Source organism: Lycium ferocissimum, unplaced genomic scaffold (assembly GCF_029784015.1).
Source record: "Lycium ferocissimum isolate CSIRO_LF1 unplaced genomic scaffold, AGI_CSIRO_Lferr_CH_V1 ctg594, whole genome shotgun sequence".
In the NCBI taxonomy this organism is placed as follows: Eukaryota; Viridiplantae; Streptophyta; class Magnoliopsida; order Solanales; family Solanaceae; genus Lycium; species Lycium ferocissimum.
The window spans coordinates 175,158-194,294 of record NW_026726172.1 but is presented as its reverse complement, the minus strand read 5'-3'; the positions used below and the strand labels follow the sequence as shown (position 1 = coordinate 194,294).

The 19,137-nt window shown below is 31.4% G+C and overlaps 1 protein-coding gene across 1 annotated transcript; it reads left to right on the top strand.

Annotated features, from left to right (window-relative positions):
* The first annotated feature begins 512 nt into the window (after positions 1 to 512).
* On the top strand, positions 513 to 7,157 carry LOC132045066 (cytochrome P450 CYP72A219-like). The gene is made up of 5 exons (XM_059435585.1): positions 513 to 836; positions 1,543 to 1,763; positions 3,524 to 3,768; positions 4,347 to 4,731; positions 6,567 to 7,157. Exons 1-5 carry the CDS (start codon positions 545 to 547, stop codon positions 7,002 to 7,004), a joined length of 1,581 nt encoding a protein of 526 aa, XP_059291568.1. The 5' UTR covers positions 513 to 544; the 3' UTR covers positions 7,005 to 7,157.
* Positions 7,158 to 19,137: the final 11,980 nt, after the last annotated feature.

Sequence of the window (19,137 nt, the reverse complement as noted above, 5' to 3'; positions counted from 1 at the left end):
TGATGTAGATACCGCATGGATGCATTTTTATTTGGCAGTGATCTCTCTATCTTACTCTTTTTAATTTTGATTTGTTTGATATATTTTTATATTTGAAAATTCTTCAACTTACCTTTACCAACATACTCTTATAGTCACAAAAATGTCATTCTGTATTTAAAATCTATCACAAGTTCGACCAATATTTTGAGATATGAGAAAAGTTTTTTTTTTTTTTTAATTATTATTATTAAACTTTATATCCGGTTAAGCATCATCGCATAAAACCGGACGGAACATATATTTAACAAATGTAAGCCTTAAAATATTTCTCACACGGCATGATTGTACATGAAATGTGCGTAAGAGATTACATCAGTACCATTTAAGAATCTATACAAAGGACAAAAATAAAATATTAAGAAAAGTCACATTGTCCCATATTTTATTCTGCTCAATTCTGGACGTCAGTCCATCAAGACGGCTACATCTTTTTTTTTTTTTTTTTTTTTTTTTTTTGTTATATTATAAATCTATTAGACCTTTAGGAGTAGTTAAGAAAACGATGAATATTTCTACTGCAATGGGAACTGCTCAAAGCATAATTGCAGCACTTTTTGTCATCATCTTGGTATATAAAGCATGGAAAGTATTGAAGTGGATATGGATTAGCCCAAAGAAACTGGAGAAGTGCCTCAGAAAACAAGGCCTCAAGGGAAATTCTTACAGGATATTTTATGGAGACATTAAAGAAGTGTCTAAAAGTCTCAAGGATGCCAATTCCAAGCTCATCAATCTATCAGATGATGTAGCCCCAAGAATCATTCCTTACTATCTTGAAGTCATAAAAAAATATGGTAAGCATCCAGATATATTGTTGCTTTTGCAGTACTTAATTTCATGAGTACCTTTGTTCATAGAGAGAGATGGAGTACCGAGTTACTTGTCTCAACTTATGCGACACACTTTTCAAACGACATAGTTGAATTTTATGTATTACTTACCGTTTAGATTACCTATCTTTTATGTAAGGTGCTTGTATACCTCGTAAAATCGATACTCTGATCTCACTGTCCCAATTTATGTGACACAGTTTGAATTTCGAGAGTCAAACTTCTTTATTTTGACTATGAATTCGAACATACAATCTTTAAGTTCTTTGTAAAATAATTTACATATATAGAAACTACTTAAAAGGTACTATAAGATCACAATAATTAACAATTTAAACTATGTAAAGTGCATACGAATAAATCACGGTCAAATATTTTTTTGACCGACTCTCGAAAAGCAAAAAATGTCATATAAAGTGGGACAGAGAAATCACTATTTTGTAACCTTAAAAATAAAAGTATTTATCAAAATTAATCTTTATTTTCCTCAAAAGTTTTACTTTATTAACACGTCAGAAATTGAAATAGTACGAATATATTTGGAAAAGGTTTATAAATAACTTTAGTAGTTCTCTAAGACTTTAAATAGTTTGAAACAAATCCATTTTATTGAAACCATTCGAGAACAAGGTGTAAGTTTTAATTGACTCAAAGATTCTGAATTATGCAGGTAAAAGATGTTTTCTTTGGCAAGGACCAGATCCGAAAATATTAATAACAGAACCAGAATTAATAAAGGAGATATTTTCTAAAAATTATATTTATCAGAAGCCTCATAGCCCAAATCCGTTGACCAGGCTGTTGACTCGAGGCATTGTATCCCTTGAGGAGCAAAAATGGACAAAGCACAGAAAGATATTAAATCCTGCCTTTCATATGGAGAAGTTAAAGGTATTAAATCCTGCATTGTATCACTTTAGCTTATTTTCCTTGCTTATTCTATGAGGGTCATTTGGTTCGTAAACAAGTTATACTAAATTAATAATAATGTAACTATATTTTTATTAGTGGATGTTTGATTTATATAAGACCATGTATAAAATATATGATGTGCAATATGTATAAAACATGTGTTTGTCTTTACAATAGATAGACTTGGTTTAAATTTTATTTTTAATTTTACCTTGGCTTTCTTCAACAACGTTGAGGGAAGAAGAGGTTTAGAGAAGGACATATTTGTCATGTTATCATTTTATCTTGAACAAAGTCGAGGGAAGAGCTCTAGAGAGGGGCATATTTGTCATCTTATTATTTTATCTTGGGATTAGTAATCCCGTAATTATTATCTCATATTGAATGTGGCATAAAAATAATACCATGCATCATTGTGGTATAAGTAATCTCGGGATTGTTAATACAAGATCAACCAGACGCGAAATAAAATAATCCACATTTTATACTAGAATAACTGTTATCCCTTATTCTTGTAATCAAACAAAACCTAAGTATTAATCTTTTTATAGCATATAAATAATTTTTTTCAATCCATTTTCTTAGAAACTTTCTACTCCAAATGTTGCATGAATTTCTAATTCTAAACATTTTATCTCTCTGTTAATTAATATAAATTCATATATCTAATTCTTGTTGCAACTCATAAAAAGCTAAGGTTTAACTAAATAATGGGAAAAAGGCCAAATATACCCTTGAACTTTGTGAAAATGTCTAGATATACCCTCTTTTTAAAGTTTAATAAGATATACGCACCCGCCGTCCAACTTTTTAAAGACATATATATGCCTTTGTGGCCGTTAGTTGCATTGCTGGATTTTCCCAACCCTTAATATTTATATTTTTTAAAATCCGAAATTGCCACATTGGCATTTTATTTTCCACATGGCATTTAAATTTTTAAACCCTCCCATTTATGATATAAACACCATCCCACCCCCCCCCAAAACCCCGCTCCTTCTTCCAATACCCCATCCACAAATAACCCGACATCGCCGGGTGAATCACAAGTTTCCGCTCCTTCACCACATCACCGCAAAATGTTTCGGCCTATAAATGTACCACCATTGACGCCTATTCTCCATCACGACCTGAAACCTCCATTGACACCGTCAAAATTAATAAAAAAAAAGTCATCCATTTTCTTCTCTGGTTAAACTCAAGGTATTTCCAGTCGAGTTACGGTCCCAGTTCATTGAAGCAAAATAACTGGAAGCAAAATAACAGCCACAAGGGTATATATGTGCTAAAAGTTGGACGGCAGGGGCGTATATGAGCCAAACTTTAAACGGAGGGTATATCTAGACATTTTCGCAAAGTTCAGGGGTATATTTGGCCCTTTTCCCCTAAATAATTAATAAGTACTCCCTCCTTCCCAAAAAGATTATCCTCTTTTGACTTGGCACAAAGTTTAAGAAATAAAGGAAGACTTTTGAAATGTGTGGTCCAAAACAAATCTTAGATATTTGTGTAGCTTTAAATCATCTCATAAAGTTAAATTATTTCTAAATATAGAAAGGGACAATCTTTTTTGGAGACAAAAGTTTAAAAAGGAAATGAGGACAATCTTTTTGGGACAGAGGGAGTAATTAATAAATTGTAAAGGAAATTATTTTGAAATACTAGTTAATAGAATTTATAATCATTGAATAATTGTTATTATTAATTTGAAGTATACTAATTTCTCTTTTTTTCCATAGCATATGCTGCCAGCTTTTTACTTGAGCTGTAGTGAAATGCTAAACAAATGGGAGGAGATTATCCCAGTAAAAGGATCAAATGAATTGGATGTTTGGCCTCATATTCAAAGAATGACTAGTGATGTGATTTCTCGCACTGCCTTTGGTAGTAGCTACGAAGAAGGAAGAAGAATATTTGAACTTCAAGAAGAACAAGCTGAGTATTTGATGAATTTCTTCAATTCAGTTTATTTCCCGGGATCCAGGTAAATTTAAGTTTAAGTTTGCTGTTGTCACTATTGAATTTTGTGATCACCGATAGAGTCAGGATTTTCACCGAGGGACTTAAACTATAATAAATATACATACGAAAAAGCTAATAGGATTTAATGTATATTATATCTATACATAAAAAGTAATTTTTAACCTGATATATAGTGTAATTTTTCTATGAATGAGTTCGGATAAAACCTCTTGTGCCCCCTTAGCTTCACCCTTGAGTATGTATAACCATAATCCAACTGCTGAAACTGTTTAAGAAAACACTTTTATTAGTATACTTTTGTCTCCATACACATTCTCATGTTGTGCCCGGATCCTTTGCCTGGGCCGAACAGTGAAAGTTCTTTTCGATAATGATTAACGGTCATGATTACATTTTATTAGTATACTTATGTCTCCAGTGATTACATTTTTCTTGATTATATCTTAACATCTAAAATGTTTGTCACAGCCGTCTCCTGTAACTATATAGGCTTCTTGGAATCACTCTGAATCATCTATTTTTCTAAGCCAAAGTACTCCAATGATTACCTTTTTCACTAACTTTTCCTTTAATTTGCAGATATTTGCCAACTAAAATGAATAAAAGAATGAAAGAATGTGAAAAGGAAGTTCGAGAAACAATTACACGACTAATTGACAATAGACTAAAAGCAAAAGAAGCTGGAAAGCCCCTCAATGATGACCTATTGGGTACATTATTGGAGTCAAATTCTAAAGAAGTTGAAGAACATGGTAACAAAAAATTTGGAATGAGTATTCCTGAAGTAATTGAAGAGTGCAAATTATTCTATTTTGCTGGTCAAGAGACCACAGCAGTGTTGCTTGTGTGGACAATGATTTTGTTAGGGAGAAATCCAGAGTGGCAAGAACGTGCTAGGGAGGAAGTTTTTCAAGCATTTGGAAAAAATAAACCAACTTTTGATGAATTATATCGCCTGAAAATTGTAAGTTACCTTCCTGCTTGTTACTCCGTCTGTTTCATTTTATATGATACGTGTTTGACTAGAAACAAAGTTTAAGAGGGAAAGATAGACGTTCACACGTACTAAAAGTACCTTTGCAAGTTACCCTCCTGCTTATTAAATAGTTTGTACTTTGGTTCAATTTATATCACGCTATTTGATCAGAGAAGAAATTTAAGAAAGAAAGATTGAAAGTTATTTGGCAGATACCAAAAAGTACCTTTAGAATTTATTGTCTTAACCATGTTACGATATTTAAAGTTAACTAGTGCTAAAGACCAAGAAAATGTAAATGACAAAGTTATACCAGAATGTTTTAATTGTTTAGATGCATTATTTTAGCTACCCTTCCACGAACACAAGACCATTTCAGTTGTTAGTAAGATAAATTGAAAATGGCAATACTAAAAACTAGTGGTACATTTTTATGTTTAAACTAGTATGTACCTTATGCCTACATTCGCAACATCTATTAGCTTCAGACGGAGTATATAACTAATGTTTTTCATGCAGGAGTTATTTTGTAGGCTAATGAATAAAATATGGGGAAAAGGACACTGTGTGTCCACTCAGCAAAACTAATCCCACATTTAACCACTGTTTGGGCTTAATTCCACTAGGTGTCCGTTCGGCCCAAAATAATGCTAAGGCTGACCGGCCCAACAGCCCAGGCGCTTAAAAAAAAAAAAAAAAAAAAAAGACTTTTTGTGGCGACTAAGTCGCCACTAAAGGGCTGCTACAGCATATATACATATGTTGGAATTATATATACACTTTATATACAAGAATTATACATTTTATATACATATGCTGGAATTAATCTTACATTTATTATACATAAATTATACGTTAATTATACATTTATTATACACATATTATACAATAATGATATGATATTTATTTTTAACATATACAATAGTGATACATATTATATACCACAATGATACGGTTTCTATGATACATTTTTTATACGTATGATGCACTTTCTATAAAAGACTGATATAGTTTATATACACATGCTGGAATTATATATACTTTCTATACAAAAATGATACATATTATATACAAAAAATGATACAATTTTCTATTTTATAATACACATTATATACACAAATGATACATATTATATACAAAAATGATACATACCTTAGTGATTCATATTTTATACTGTTTCTATACATTATAGATAGGTATTGATACATATTTTTATACAAAAATCGCCTCAAAGTTTTTTGGGATATTTCTTATTAAATATACACATATTATACATGTTTTGGGATATTTAACCTTTAGTGGCGACTTTTTAAATTGCCACTAAAAAGCCTGGTTTTTCTGTAGCAGCCCTAAAAGTCGCCACAAAAAGTCTGACTTTAAAAAAAAAAAAAAAAAAGCGATGGGGCTGTTGGACCACCCAGCCTTTAGTGGCGACTTTTTTTAATCTTTTGTGGCGACTTCAAAAGGCTTGCTACGGATTTGGCTACCAGATGGGAATAGTTTATGGGCTAATTTTTGGATTTGAGAATAGATGGGCCAGCGCATGAGATTATTTATGGCCCAGCGGCCATTTGTGTCCTTTTCCCTAAAATATGAGTGATTTTGTTGTTATAAAACAAATAAAAGTGGCTTTATTGAATCAGTTCTATAAGGGAAAATACATTAAAAATCCCTAAACTATAGCCCTTTAGGTAGTTTCATACTTAAATAGACTGGTCATTTGACACACCCAAACTTGGGCAGATTGGACGGATTATATTTTCATGAACTAATTTTGCCATTCCTAACTTCTGATCACAATATTCTGCAATATATTCTCTCAGGTGACGATGATTTTGTACGAGTCATTAAGACTATATCCACCCATATCAACTCGTACTCGAAGGACAAATGAAGAAACTAAATTAGGAGAACTTGACTTACCCAAGGGAGCATTGCTCTTTATACCGACAATCTTATTGCATCATGACAAGGAAATTTGGGGCGAAGACGCAAAGGAGTTCAATCCAGAGAGATTTAGTGAAGGGGTGTTGAAAGCAACGAAGGGCCAAATGACATATTTTCCATTTGGTGCCGGACCCCGAATATGCATTGGACAAAATTTCGCGATTTTGGAAGCAAAAATGGCAATAGCTATGGTTCTACAACGCTTCTATTTTGAGTTATCTCCATCTTATACACATGCTCCGCACTCTATGATAACTTTAAAACCAAAGTATGGTGCTCCCCTGAAATTGTATAGGTTGTACCAGGAGTGTTAAATGGACGGGTTGGACTGAACTTGAATGGGTCAAAATGAGCTGAGGCCCTGTAGTTTTGGTGACTCCTGTGAGAATAATATGCTATCTAAGAACATTGCTGTCTATAATTGAATGGCTTTTTTTTCGTCATGAATAAACCTTGTATCTTTCCTATAGGGCTTCTCTTGTCATCGTTTTTAACTGTTTAATTTAAATCCTAGTCGGATTTTATACCATTCATATCAAGTAGGCGTTTGGACATGCGATTTCATGTCATAATTTCAAGTCATGAGATGAAATCAGGGTTTGGACATGCGATTTCATCTCATGAGATAAAATCTCAAATCATCCAAAAAAGCATGATTTAAGATTTCAAAAAATTCAGATGTAAAACTTAACCCATAAGTTTATATTTTGTAAAGAAAGACCCATAAGTTGGTAGATATTTTTAACAATTACTCCCAACAACCATTTACCAACCTCATTAACTTCTACCAACCATTATTTATGTTTATACCATGTGGGAGGATTATATTAAAGAGTAGTTACATTACTATTCATGTTAATTTTTTTTTTATTGAACTAAAGTTTGATCAATTGATGTTGTATTTTTTAGAAAGGCCTTTTAGTACCGTATTAATTTTGTTATGAACTATGACTTGCTCATTTGGTAAGATTGTCTAAGAATTGGGTTAGTTTTTATAGTTTTCACAACTTGTGGGGTTTTTATGTCTATAAAAAAAAATACAACTTAAGAAATCTAAATTGCATGTCCAAACATGATTACATCTCATGACTTCAAATCATGTCCAAACGGCTCCCAAGTGTGATATGGTAATCTGAAAAATAGAATGACAAAGAAATGGTCTACATTGGAGCTGTAAAAATATAACCACCTCGGAATCTAATCAAATTTTGACAAGTCTCAAATATAGCTATTTCGAGCTACCAACAGTTTCAAAACATGATTCGGGCTTCTGAAACTAAAAACGATCGGTCATCGCATTATCCACCACTTAGAAAGACGTTCATTATCCACCACTTAGAAAGACGTTCATCCTCAAACGTGCTACAATACAAGTTGGAATTTGACAAGACCAGTTCCTACATGTCGGAAATGACGAGACAGAGAACTAACAGGGTAATCAAAACCCAATTCGACGACCTTTAAGAAAAACAAGACATTGACCAGAAATTCTTCAATTGCAAAATGAGTTTCAGTGGTGTCGAAGCACCTCCGAGCCCCTCCAGTCCCATCTGAACATACATACAAGTTGGTGTCTTTTCAAGAGGAGTCCGTTACTTACTCAAATTTCTCTTTGGAAATTAATCTAACATGAGTTGTCTTTAAAAAGCAAGAGTCGTTCTTTTAACCACTCGACCAATTCATCTTTCTTCAAAAATTACGTTGTCAGTTTTTCTTTTACTAATTCTTTCTATTAGGTTGAGTTCTTGTAGTATAAGATATCAGAAAATGCAACTTTGATTTCTTGAATAAGTTGTATCCCAAGAATAGAATTTCTATTTAACCATATGCATAGTGTCTGAAAAACTAATTTTCTAGAAACGCCTTGTTTACATTCCTTCTATATTTTTCATTTAAAATTCTCTTGCATAATTTTAATATTTTAGATCATTTTTAATTTTTCTATAAAATTCTAGAATAGTAATATTCCAGTTCAATGGAATTTTCTATGCTGTACTAGTCATACCAAATGTGAACGGCCTTCGAAAAATCAACAAACACGATTTACTGGTTGAAAAAGGAGAAAGAAGATTAGAAAAGTAGAATTCACCGGTAATTGAAATTTGATGATGAAGTCGAATCTATACTCCAAATTGGTTATCGTTTATCCTTGGAAAACTTATTAAAGCTTATTATTGTTGGTAGGGCTGTTCCAGTTTTGGTTAAAACCAAAACCAAACCAGAAAATTTAATCAAACCGAATAAAAAAACCGACATTTGGTTTGGTTTGGTTTGGTTTTGGTTTTAAATTTGAACCGATAATATTTGGTTTGGTTATGGTTATAGTAAAAAATAATCGAATAAATAACCGGATAATTATATACATAAAATTTATAATTATTTATATGTATAATATTAACTTTTCATAAATAATTAAAGATATTTTATACCTTTTAATTATTAATTTAATTTTGGTCTATTATTTTTAAGGCCCACGTCTTAAAAGAATATGTCCAAGTCCACAATCAAGCCCAACTCTAATAAGTCGTAAGCATAAGGGTAAAAAGTAAAAATCCTACTATCTCTTTTCATTTTTACATTGCCATCGACATGTCTTTCCCTCAATATCGTAAAGTTCGCATTGGTAAAGTGAGGAAAAAGAGCTTCATAAGAAATTTGAAGAATGTAGAGAGAATATTTTAATTATCACGGCTAGTCATAAATTGAAAAACCGAACCAAACCGACTAACCAAGCCGGTGGTTATTATTTTACTTGGTTTGGTTATGATTTTAGACATTTAAAAACCGACTAAATTGGTTTGGTTATGGTTTTAACCAATAACCGACCCAAACCGAACCATGAACACCCCTAATTGTTGGTATTAATATAAAGTGCTCAAATATGTCATCGAACTATCAGAAAAGGTTCATTCATGTCACTCGCTAATAATTGGGGTAAAAAATGTCACCGTCATATACGTCATTACTCACTAACATAACCACCTACTATCAAATTTTGCCACGTGACACTATCTAAACCCTTCTTTTACGAGTGACATATATGAGCCTTCGTTAAGTTCAGTGGCATAATTAAGCATTTTTCCAATTCCTATATAAATCTCCATCTTTTCTAATTTTATGTAACAAACTTATAATGACGAGTTTGTCCCTTATACTAATAACATTATTAATTTACATGGAAAAACTATACTCTCTTAGTTAATAGGCTTATGAATCTAACTTTATTCTACATCATTCACAATTTTTACGTACTTTATGACTTTTTCAAAAAAATTTAAAAACACATAGAATTTATTTAAGAAGAAAAAAAGAGACAGATTTAAAAGAGAGTACATTAATGATATGTAGATGGTTATGGAAAGTTACATATGAGTGAAATTTGGGATGTTAATGGTGGTTGCGAGAAGGCTCAATATGTCACACTCCTATGTATTTTTCATACCCATCTACCCCTCATTAGTGTACTCTCTTTTAAACCCATCTCTTTTTTTTCTTAAACAAATTTTATGTGTTTTTTAAATTTAAAGAGCCATAAAGTACGTGAAAATTGTGAATAATATAAAATAAAATTAGATTTATAATCCAATTGAATAGAAGAGTAGAGTTTTACGTAAAATAATAATGTTAATTATTAGTATAAAGGACAAACTTGTCCTTATAAGCTTGTTACATAAATTATGGAGCGGGTTTAAAAAATGATTTCGGGTTATTTTAGGAGATAATTTTCTTTAAGACAGGGGTATATTTGAAAACTTTAAGGATGAGAGGGGTATTTTTGACCCAAAATAAGTTCGGAGGATATTTTTAATTATTTTTTTTTCAAAATAGAGGGGCATACCCTTTTCCCTACATAAAATTAGTAAAGATGGAGATTTATATAGGAATTGGGAAAAAGTTCAAATATGCCATTGAACTTAACGAAGAATCATATATGCCACTCGTAAAATGAAGGATTTAGATAATGCAATGTGCCAAAACATGATAGTAATAGAGTTCTGTTAGTTATATGATCCAAAATAATAACAACGGATGGGCAGTGATATTTTTAAATTCAACTATTAACGAATGACATTAATGAGTTGGTGATTGTTTGGGTTACACACGAGGTCACATATCACATAACAGTCGTAATGAATTTTAGAACTCATTTTTCAATGAAGAACGAGGTTTGCTCTTGGGACCCATCATCAATCAATGAAACTGAGTCGACTTCACACGCAAAAGAAAATGATAATTTTTGGAGTAAGCCCTATAAGGGTTACGTTACTTTTCTACTATATAGAAACATGAGTTTCTATATAGGATCGTCGTCCACCCCAAGGGATCCACTTCCTATATAGAAACTCATGTATCTATATAGTAGAAATTTTTAAAAAAATAATAATTAAGGGCCCACTCTTCTATAATAAAAAAAATGAAGGGCCCACTCTTCTATAATAGTAAAAAAAAAATAAGGTGGGGCTCACGTGACGAATTAAGAGACAATTGCAAAAAAAAAATAATAAGGTGAGTTCCACGTGAAGAAGTACGAGCCAATTGCAACAAAAAAAAAATAGGACATTTAAATAATGATAATAGTTCAGAAAATGGTAAAGGTACACTTTGAGAAAATTTAAAGAAGAGAAATTCAGGAAAAAAAAATAACGATTTAAATTTGAACACAAAAACCTCTAAAGAAGTCATAAAACCAAAACATTTAAAACTTATACCTTCGGGTATAAGTTTACACACATACATCTCATACAAATAATGAGGAATAACATCAAGAAGACGAAATATAAACGGTCCTCTATAATAGTATAGTAAATTATAAAATAAAATAAAATTAAAGTGGGACTCACTCTTCTATAATAGTAGAAAATTAAAAAACAATGAGTTTCTATATAGGATCGTCGTCCACCCCAAGGGACCCACTTCCTATATAGAAACTCATGTATCTATATAGTAGAAATTTAAAAAAAATAAAAAATGAAGGGTCCACTCTTTTATAATAGTAGAAAAAAAAAATAAGGTGGGGGAAAAATTAGGTGGGGGCTCACGTGACGAATTAGGAGACAATTGCAAAAAAATAAATAAAAATAAGGTGGGTTTCACGTGAAGAAATACGAGACAATTGCAACAAAAAAAAGACATTTAAATAATGATAATAAGTTCAGAAAATGGTAAAGGTACACTTTGAGAAAATTTAAAGAAGAGAAATTCAGGAAAAAAAATAACGATTTAAATTTGAACACAAAAACCGCTAAAGAAGTCATAAAACCAAAACATTTAAAACTTATACCTTCGGATATAAGTTTACACACATACGTCTCATATAAATAATTAAGGTGGGGCTCACTCTTCTATGATAGTAGAAATTAAAAAAAAAAAATTTAAGGTGGGGCCCACTCTTCTATATTAGTAGAGATTAAAAAAATTAAGGTGGGGTCCACGTGAAGAATTAGGAGACAATTGCAAAAAAAAGGTGGGGCCCACGTGAAGATGTAGAAGACAATTGCCACAAAAAAAAATACGGTGGGGTCCACGTGAAGAAGTAGGAGAAAATTAAGGTGGGGTCCACGTGAAAAATTAGGAGAAAATTAAGGTGGGGTCTACGTGAAAAATTAGGAGACAATTGCAAAAAAAAAAAAAAAAAAAAAGTGGGGCCCACGTGAAGATGTAGAAGACAATTGCCAAAAAAAAAAAAAATAATAAGGTGAGGTCCACGTGAATAAGTAGGAGAAAATTGCAACAAAAAAAAAAGGACATTTAAATAATGATAATAAGTTCAGAAAATGGTAAAGGTACGCTTAGAGAAAATTTAAAGAAGAGAAATTCGGGAAAAAATAATAATTTAAATTGAACACATAAACTAAAGAAGTCATAAAACAAAAGATTTAAAACTTATACCTTTGGGTATAAGTTTAGACACGTACGTCTTACAAATAATGAGGAATAACATCGAAAGGCGAAATATAAACGGTCAAAGCATATACATATATTTTCTTAAAATGATGAAGTTAGTCTATTTAAAAATATAGACTACGGCGAGATGCTGACACATGAAAACGCTTTTCAGTGTTGTTGAGTAGAAATGGATGATGGCATGAAACTCGGTAGGAAAAGACGTATTTCAAATCTTTCAATTGGAGAACCAAACCAGAAAAGTCATATATGAGAGAAGCGGACTAAATAAAATAATTTATTAATATTTTCAGTTAATTGAATTATAATACTTTTTATAATAAAAATTTCATAATTATATTACTAAAAGGTACTCTCTCTGTCCTAACTTATATGACATAGTTTGACTAGGCACGAAGTTTAAAAAAGAAAGGAAAAACACCTTTGGAACTTGTGGTCTCAAATAAGTTATAGATATTTGTGTGGATTTAAATCATTTCATTAAAGGTAAAAGGGAAAGTTTGAAGTTAAATAATTTCTAAACATAAAAATATATCATTCTCTTTTAGACAGACTAAAAAAAAAAGGAAGCGATTAGCGCGAATGCCCTTCAAATGCGTTGGTCTTTAATTTTTGCCCCCGTAATGCGTGGTCTTTAATATTTGCCTTTTAAGCTAAAAGATAATAAGAAAAAGACTTTACTACTTTCCAGCTTAACATATAAAAATGCGAAAGTCTACATATACAACGAACCCCAAACATCCAATTAAACCTATCCATCATTTCAACAACAAACCTTTCAATCGTTCCATCGTTCCAACATTTCACCGGAGAAATCTCCGTTGATTTCTTTGCTACAACATCGAAAAAGATAAAATACATAAGATATAGCGTTTCAATTGAATGTAATTCAACTTAATTTGATGCTTTATTAAGTTTAGATTTGTTAATATTTGAAAATAACAACAAATCATCTTCTATGAACTAAACAAGCGATATGCGGTTGAGATTCACATTGCGAATCATAATTTTACTCAACAACATAGAATTGATCAAATTTATTGCTTTGTTACGATTTTGATTAGTTTATACATTCCATTTGATTAGTATACAATGCTCAATGACTTAGACTTGAAATTATAGTAACTTCGGTTAACAAAAAATAATCGAGGCAAAGTTAAACAAGTATGCGGAGGAGGCAAAAGTTTACTTTACAAAAGAACAAAGTATCTTTGTTAGAGGCAACTTTCATTTTCATAAGTAAAATAAAAAAAATACGCAAGTGTTAAGAATTAGACAAGTATGCGGAGGAGCGAAGTTTACATTAGAAAAGAACAAAGTATCTTTGTTAGAGGCAAACTTTCATTTTTATGAGCAAAACAAAAATTTACGCAAGTGTTAAGAACTAGAAAAGTATGCCGGGAGGAGAGAAGTTTACTTTACAACGGAAACAAAGTATCTTTGTTAAGAGGCAACTTTCATTTTCATAAGTAAAATAAAAAAAATACACAAGTGTTAAGAATTAGACAAGTATGCGGAGGAGGCGAAGTTTACATTAGAAAAGAACAAAGTCATTGAGGCAAACTTTCATTTTTATGAGCAAAACAAAAATTTACGCAAGTGTTAAGAACTAGAAAAGTATGCCGGAGGAGGCGAGAAGTTTACTTTACAAAAGAACAAAGTATGCTATTAAAGGCAACTTTCATTTTCATAAGTAAAATAAAAAAAAAATACACAAGTGTTAAGATTTAGACAAGTATGCTTGGAGGAGCGAAGTTTACATTAGAAAAGAACAAAGTATCTTTGTTAGAGGCAAACTTTCATTTTTATGAGCAAAACAAAAATTTATGCAAGTGTTAAGAACTAGAAAAATATGCCGGAGGAGCGAGAAGTTTACTTTACAAAAGAACAAAGTATCTTTGTTAGAGGCAACTTTCATTTTCATAAGTAAAATAAAAAAAATACACAAGTGTTAAGAATTAGACAAGTATGCCGAGGAGAGCGAGAAGTTTACATTAGAAAAGAACAAAAATTGCTTGTTAGAGGCAAACTTTCATTTTTATGAGCAAAACAAAAATTTACGCAAGTGTTAAGAACTAGAAAAGTATGCGGGAGGAGGCGAGAAGTTTACTTTACAAAAGAACAAAGTATGCTATTAAAGGCAACTTTCATTTTCATAAGTAAAATAAAAAAAAATACACAAGTGTTAAGATTTAGACAAGTATGCGGAGGAGCGTGTTTACATTAGAAAAGAACAAAGTATCTTTGTTAGAGGCAAACTTTCATTTTTATGAGCAAAACAAAAATTTATGCAAGTGTTAAGAACTAGAAAAATATGCCGGAGGAGGGGAGAAGTTTACTTTACAAAAGAACAAAGTATCTTTGTTAGAGGCAACTTTCATTTTCATAAGTAAAATAAAAAAATACACAAGTGTTAAGAATTAGACAAGTATCTTGGAGGAGCGAAGTTTACATTAGAAAAGAACAAAGTATCTTTGTTAGAGGCAAACTTTCATTTTTATGAGCAAAACAAAAATTTACGCAAGTGTTAAGAACTAGAAAAATATGCCGGAGGAGGCGAAGTTTACTTTACAAAAGAACAAAGTATCTTTAGAGGCAACTTTCATTTTCATAAGTAAAATAAATAAAAAATACACAAGTGTTAAGAATTAGACAAGTATCTTGGAGGAGGCGAGTTTACATTAGAAAAGAACAAAGTATCTTTGTTAGAGGCAAACTTTCATTTTTATGAGCAAAACAAAAATTTACGCAAGTGTTAAGAACTAGAAAAGTATGCGGAGGAGGCGGAAGTTCACTTTACAAAAGAACAAAGTATCTTTGTTAGAGGCAACTTTCATTTTCATAAAGAAAATAAAAAAATACACAAGTGTTAAGAATTAGACAAGTCTGCGGGAGGGGCGAAGTTCACTTTACAAAATTACAAAGTATGTGAGAGGCAAACTTTCATTTTCATAACCAAAACAAAATATTATTAACAAAACAACACCAATAACACATAAGATTGCATAAAAATCAAAATTATTAACAAGACAATACCAAAAAATCAAGACACACATAAATTAACTTAATTCATGAAGTTATGTCGAACAAGCATAACTTTATGCCGGAGCCGAGATAACTAACTTGATTCAAAAATCATAAACTCTTACGGGACCCGGCATATGTTGCCTCGACAAAAACATTCTTCAAAAATCGATTATTAAACAAAAACAGCAGTAACAACATAAAAAGCTGTTCACAGGCAAAACTTCAAAGATTCAACAAAGAGAAAACCAAAACGCATATCAAAATCAGCTAAAATATATTACGACATTCATAATACGATATTCAAAAAATCAAAATATATATACATGGGGAACGAAACTAAAGTTGAAAAAATCGTAGAGACACTATAACAAAACACTATAATTTTAAATAAAAAAGGATCAATTAAATATAAAAAATGACGAAGACAAAGATATCAATTCAACAAACAACAATTTAACATAAAAACAAATATTGAAACGAGCAAAAGATCCAAATTCGTACCTAAGTTTTAGAACGGATGAGATAGATACAAAAAAAGGAGAAAGAAGCAAAAAAAAAAGAAAAGAAAAGAGCAAATGACGAAATAGAAAGAGTTTTAATGGGGTAAGGGTAATTTCGTCAAAAAACTTTCATTAAACGGTGCGGGTAAAAAAATTAAAGAAGACATAAATGAGGGGCAAAATATAAAGACCAGCCCAAAAGAAGGGCACTCCGTGCAAAAAAATGAAAAAAATATGGTACTATTTTTTGTGTTGGGCCCGTGCTAGCACGGGCTTTCATCATCTAGTTACTACTATATATAGACGCTGATATGGACTTTTGGTCATCCTCATAGGGTCAAATATGTCATTTTAATTAAGTCTTTTTGTGTTGTCCAACTTTTGATCATCATGCACTGAAGTTTTATCACCTACTTGGCAGGTGGAGATATCTAACATATGATGCTTATTTCTTGAGCTTTTGCTAACAAATATCACATGATAATTTTTATGAGTTTTTTTTATTAGTTTAATTAAATCGTAATTGTATATTTATTTAAATCTTAATACCTTTTGAAAATCATTATTTTCTATGTTTTAATTTATTTGTCTTACTTTTCTTTTTAGCCCGATTTAAAAAGATATCTCTTTCCTAATTTAGCAACTCCTTGTAAATTTCAACATCTCATATGACCTTTCTTTTCTTTTAATATGACATGTTTAAGACCATAAGATTAAATAGTTCTAGTTTAAGATCACAAAATTTAATTTTTTTTTAAATAAACTTTTGTACCAAGTCAAACTAAGACAACCAAGTGAAAAGGAAGTAAATTTAAAAGTGTCATCACGATATCACATCATAATTTTTATTCCATTTGCGATGATTGGGGTAATAAGCGTCGAATATGTTTTTACATAAAAAATAATATTAATATTAGAAACTAATAATATGATATTAAGTTCGAGTTTCCTCCGATACATAATTTTGCATGATATGGGAAATTGAGTTGGTTTATAGTTGATGAGCTATGTAGTATCTAACAACATTAACTTGTTCAAATTATATGCGCACAATTCATAAAATATCAAATGTTCCCAATTTATAATCTTCGCCGAGTTATAAGTATTTACATGCTATAAATCATTTTAGTTTGTAGACTATCGAATCACGTGTATGACTCTTTACTATTTGCTAATTCCCTTTCAAACTTGCTTCTTAATAGAAAAAATTATTTTTTAAAGATTATGTGACTAAAATACTTTGATTCTTCTAAGAACTTATCGACAATATATGATTAACTTGCTACTGTCACAAATTAATTATGCAATAGAAAAATGTGAAAAAATTGTACCATAACTGAATTTAAGCTTAGCACGGACATGCTTGAACTAGTTTTAAAAAATACGGACACAATGAAAAGAAAAGGCAAAAGCAAAAAGAAATTAAAAAAGGTAACTTAAAGTCTTATTCAACGTGAATCTGTTCTAATGCGTCGGTTTTTTATATTTATCATTTATCAATATGAAATGTTGATAAATATGTTTTTAAAACCGACGGACTCAATTTTTATATTTTCTAAAATATTTTTTTATTAATATATAATGTTTAATAAAAAATATTTCGAAGTCCGTCATTTTTTTTTTTATTCCAAACAGGCGAAAAAAAATTAAAAAACACTTCATCGGGTCCGTTGGTTTCTCAACACTGACGAGTCAAAAAGCAACGACCCCTAGTCCGTCGTGTTTTCATCGGTTTTCATAACAAAGCCAAAGGATATATATATATATATATATATATATATATATATATATATATATATATATATATATATATATATATATATTTAGTCGGTTTTGGGCTTCAATTTTTGACAGTTTTTTTTTTTTTTGGTAATAAACTGTACAATATTATTACCACAACCGCCTAGCAACTCAAAAACAAGCAAAGGAGCACTTGATCAAAAGTATCAAGCCTCAAACAATTCTAACTGTAAAGAGCCTCAAGGAAAGCTATACATTTACTAGCCTATTTTGATCCTATAAACTTGCCTATCCTTTCCTTCACTTTAAAATGTATCTCCTTCACTACAAAACTTGTATTTACAGTAAGATCTCTAAATATTCTCCAATTCCGAGCCTGCCAAGTATAATAAATCATAGCCCCATGGACAGCAGCCAGTGTTTCCTTCTTCATCTTACTCCAGTGATGTTGCTTGATATATCTCAAGATGCATTTTTGATTCAACTAGAGGTATCTGCAATCTCACCCATTGATTGAGTTCTCTCCCGACTGCTTGAGCTCATGGAAACAAATGCTGAGCATCCTCTATTACTTCCTGATCACAGAGAACACACTCAGCTGTAGCACATTCAATTCCCATACCCAGCATCCTATCCTTAGTCAACAACTTCCTCTAATTAGCTAGCCATAGGATGAACCTATGCCTAGGCTGCAACATTTTGCTCCACACCAGATCATGATCATCCAAGGTAGTCCCCATTTCAATCATGGTAACGTAGCTCTTGGTGACAGAATACTTGCCACTAACAGTTAGCATATACCTCCCATTACTATACCATTTGTTGCATCCCCAATTTCACTTTATTTAACTATCTACAGTACCAGCTTGCATCATTGGTTGCTTCATGACCTCAAAAATCCTCACCCAGGTTCATATAAACCCATGTACCCATTTTACTCATAAGCTCTCTTTATTAGTGACTAGAAGCCAAATCAGTTTGCCAACAGATGCTAAATTCCATTTCCTACAACTTCTTATATTAAGTCCTCCATTTTTCTCGGGAGTACACACTCTATCCCAAGCCACCAATGCCACCTTCTTAGTTTCTTCACTACACCCCCATAAGAAATCCCTACACTTTTTATCTACATCCTTCAATACACTTTGGGCCAAGATGAAAGCAGCACCCCAAAAGTTATGTAAGGAAAACAGAGCAAAGTTAATAACGTGAAGTTTGCCAGCATAAGATAGGTGCCTCACAGAGACAGCTTTGATCTTTCCTGTAATTTTCAGGC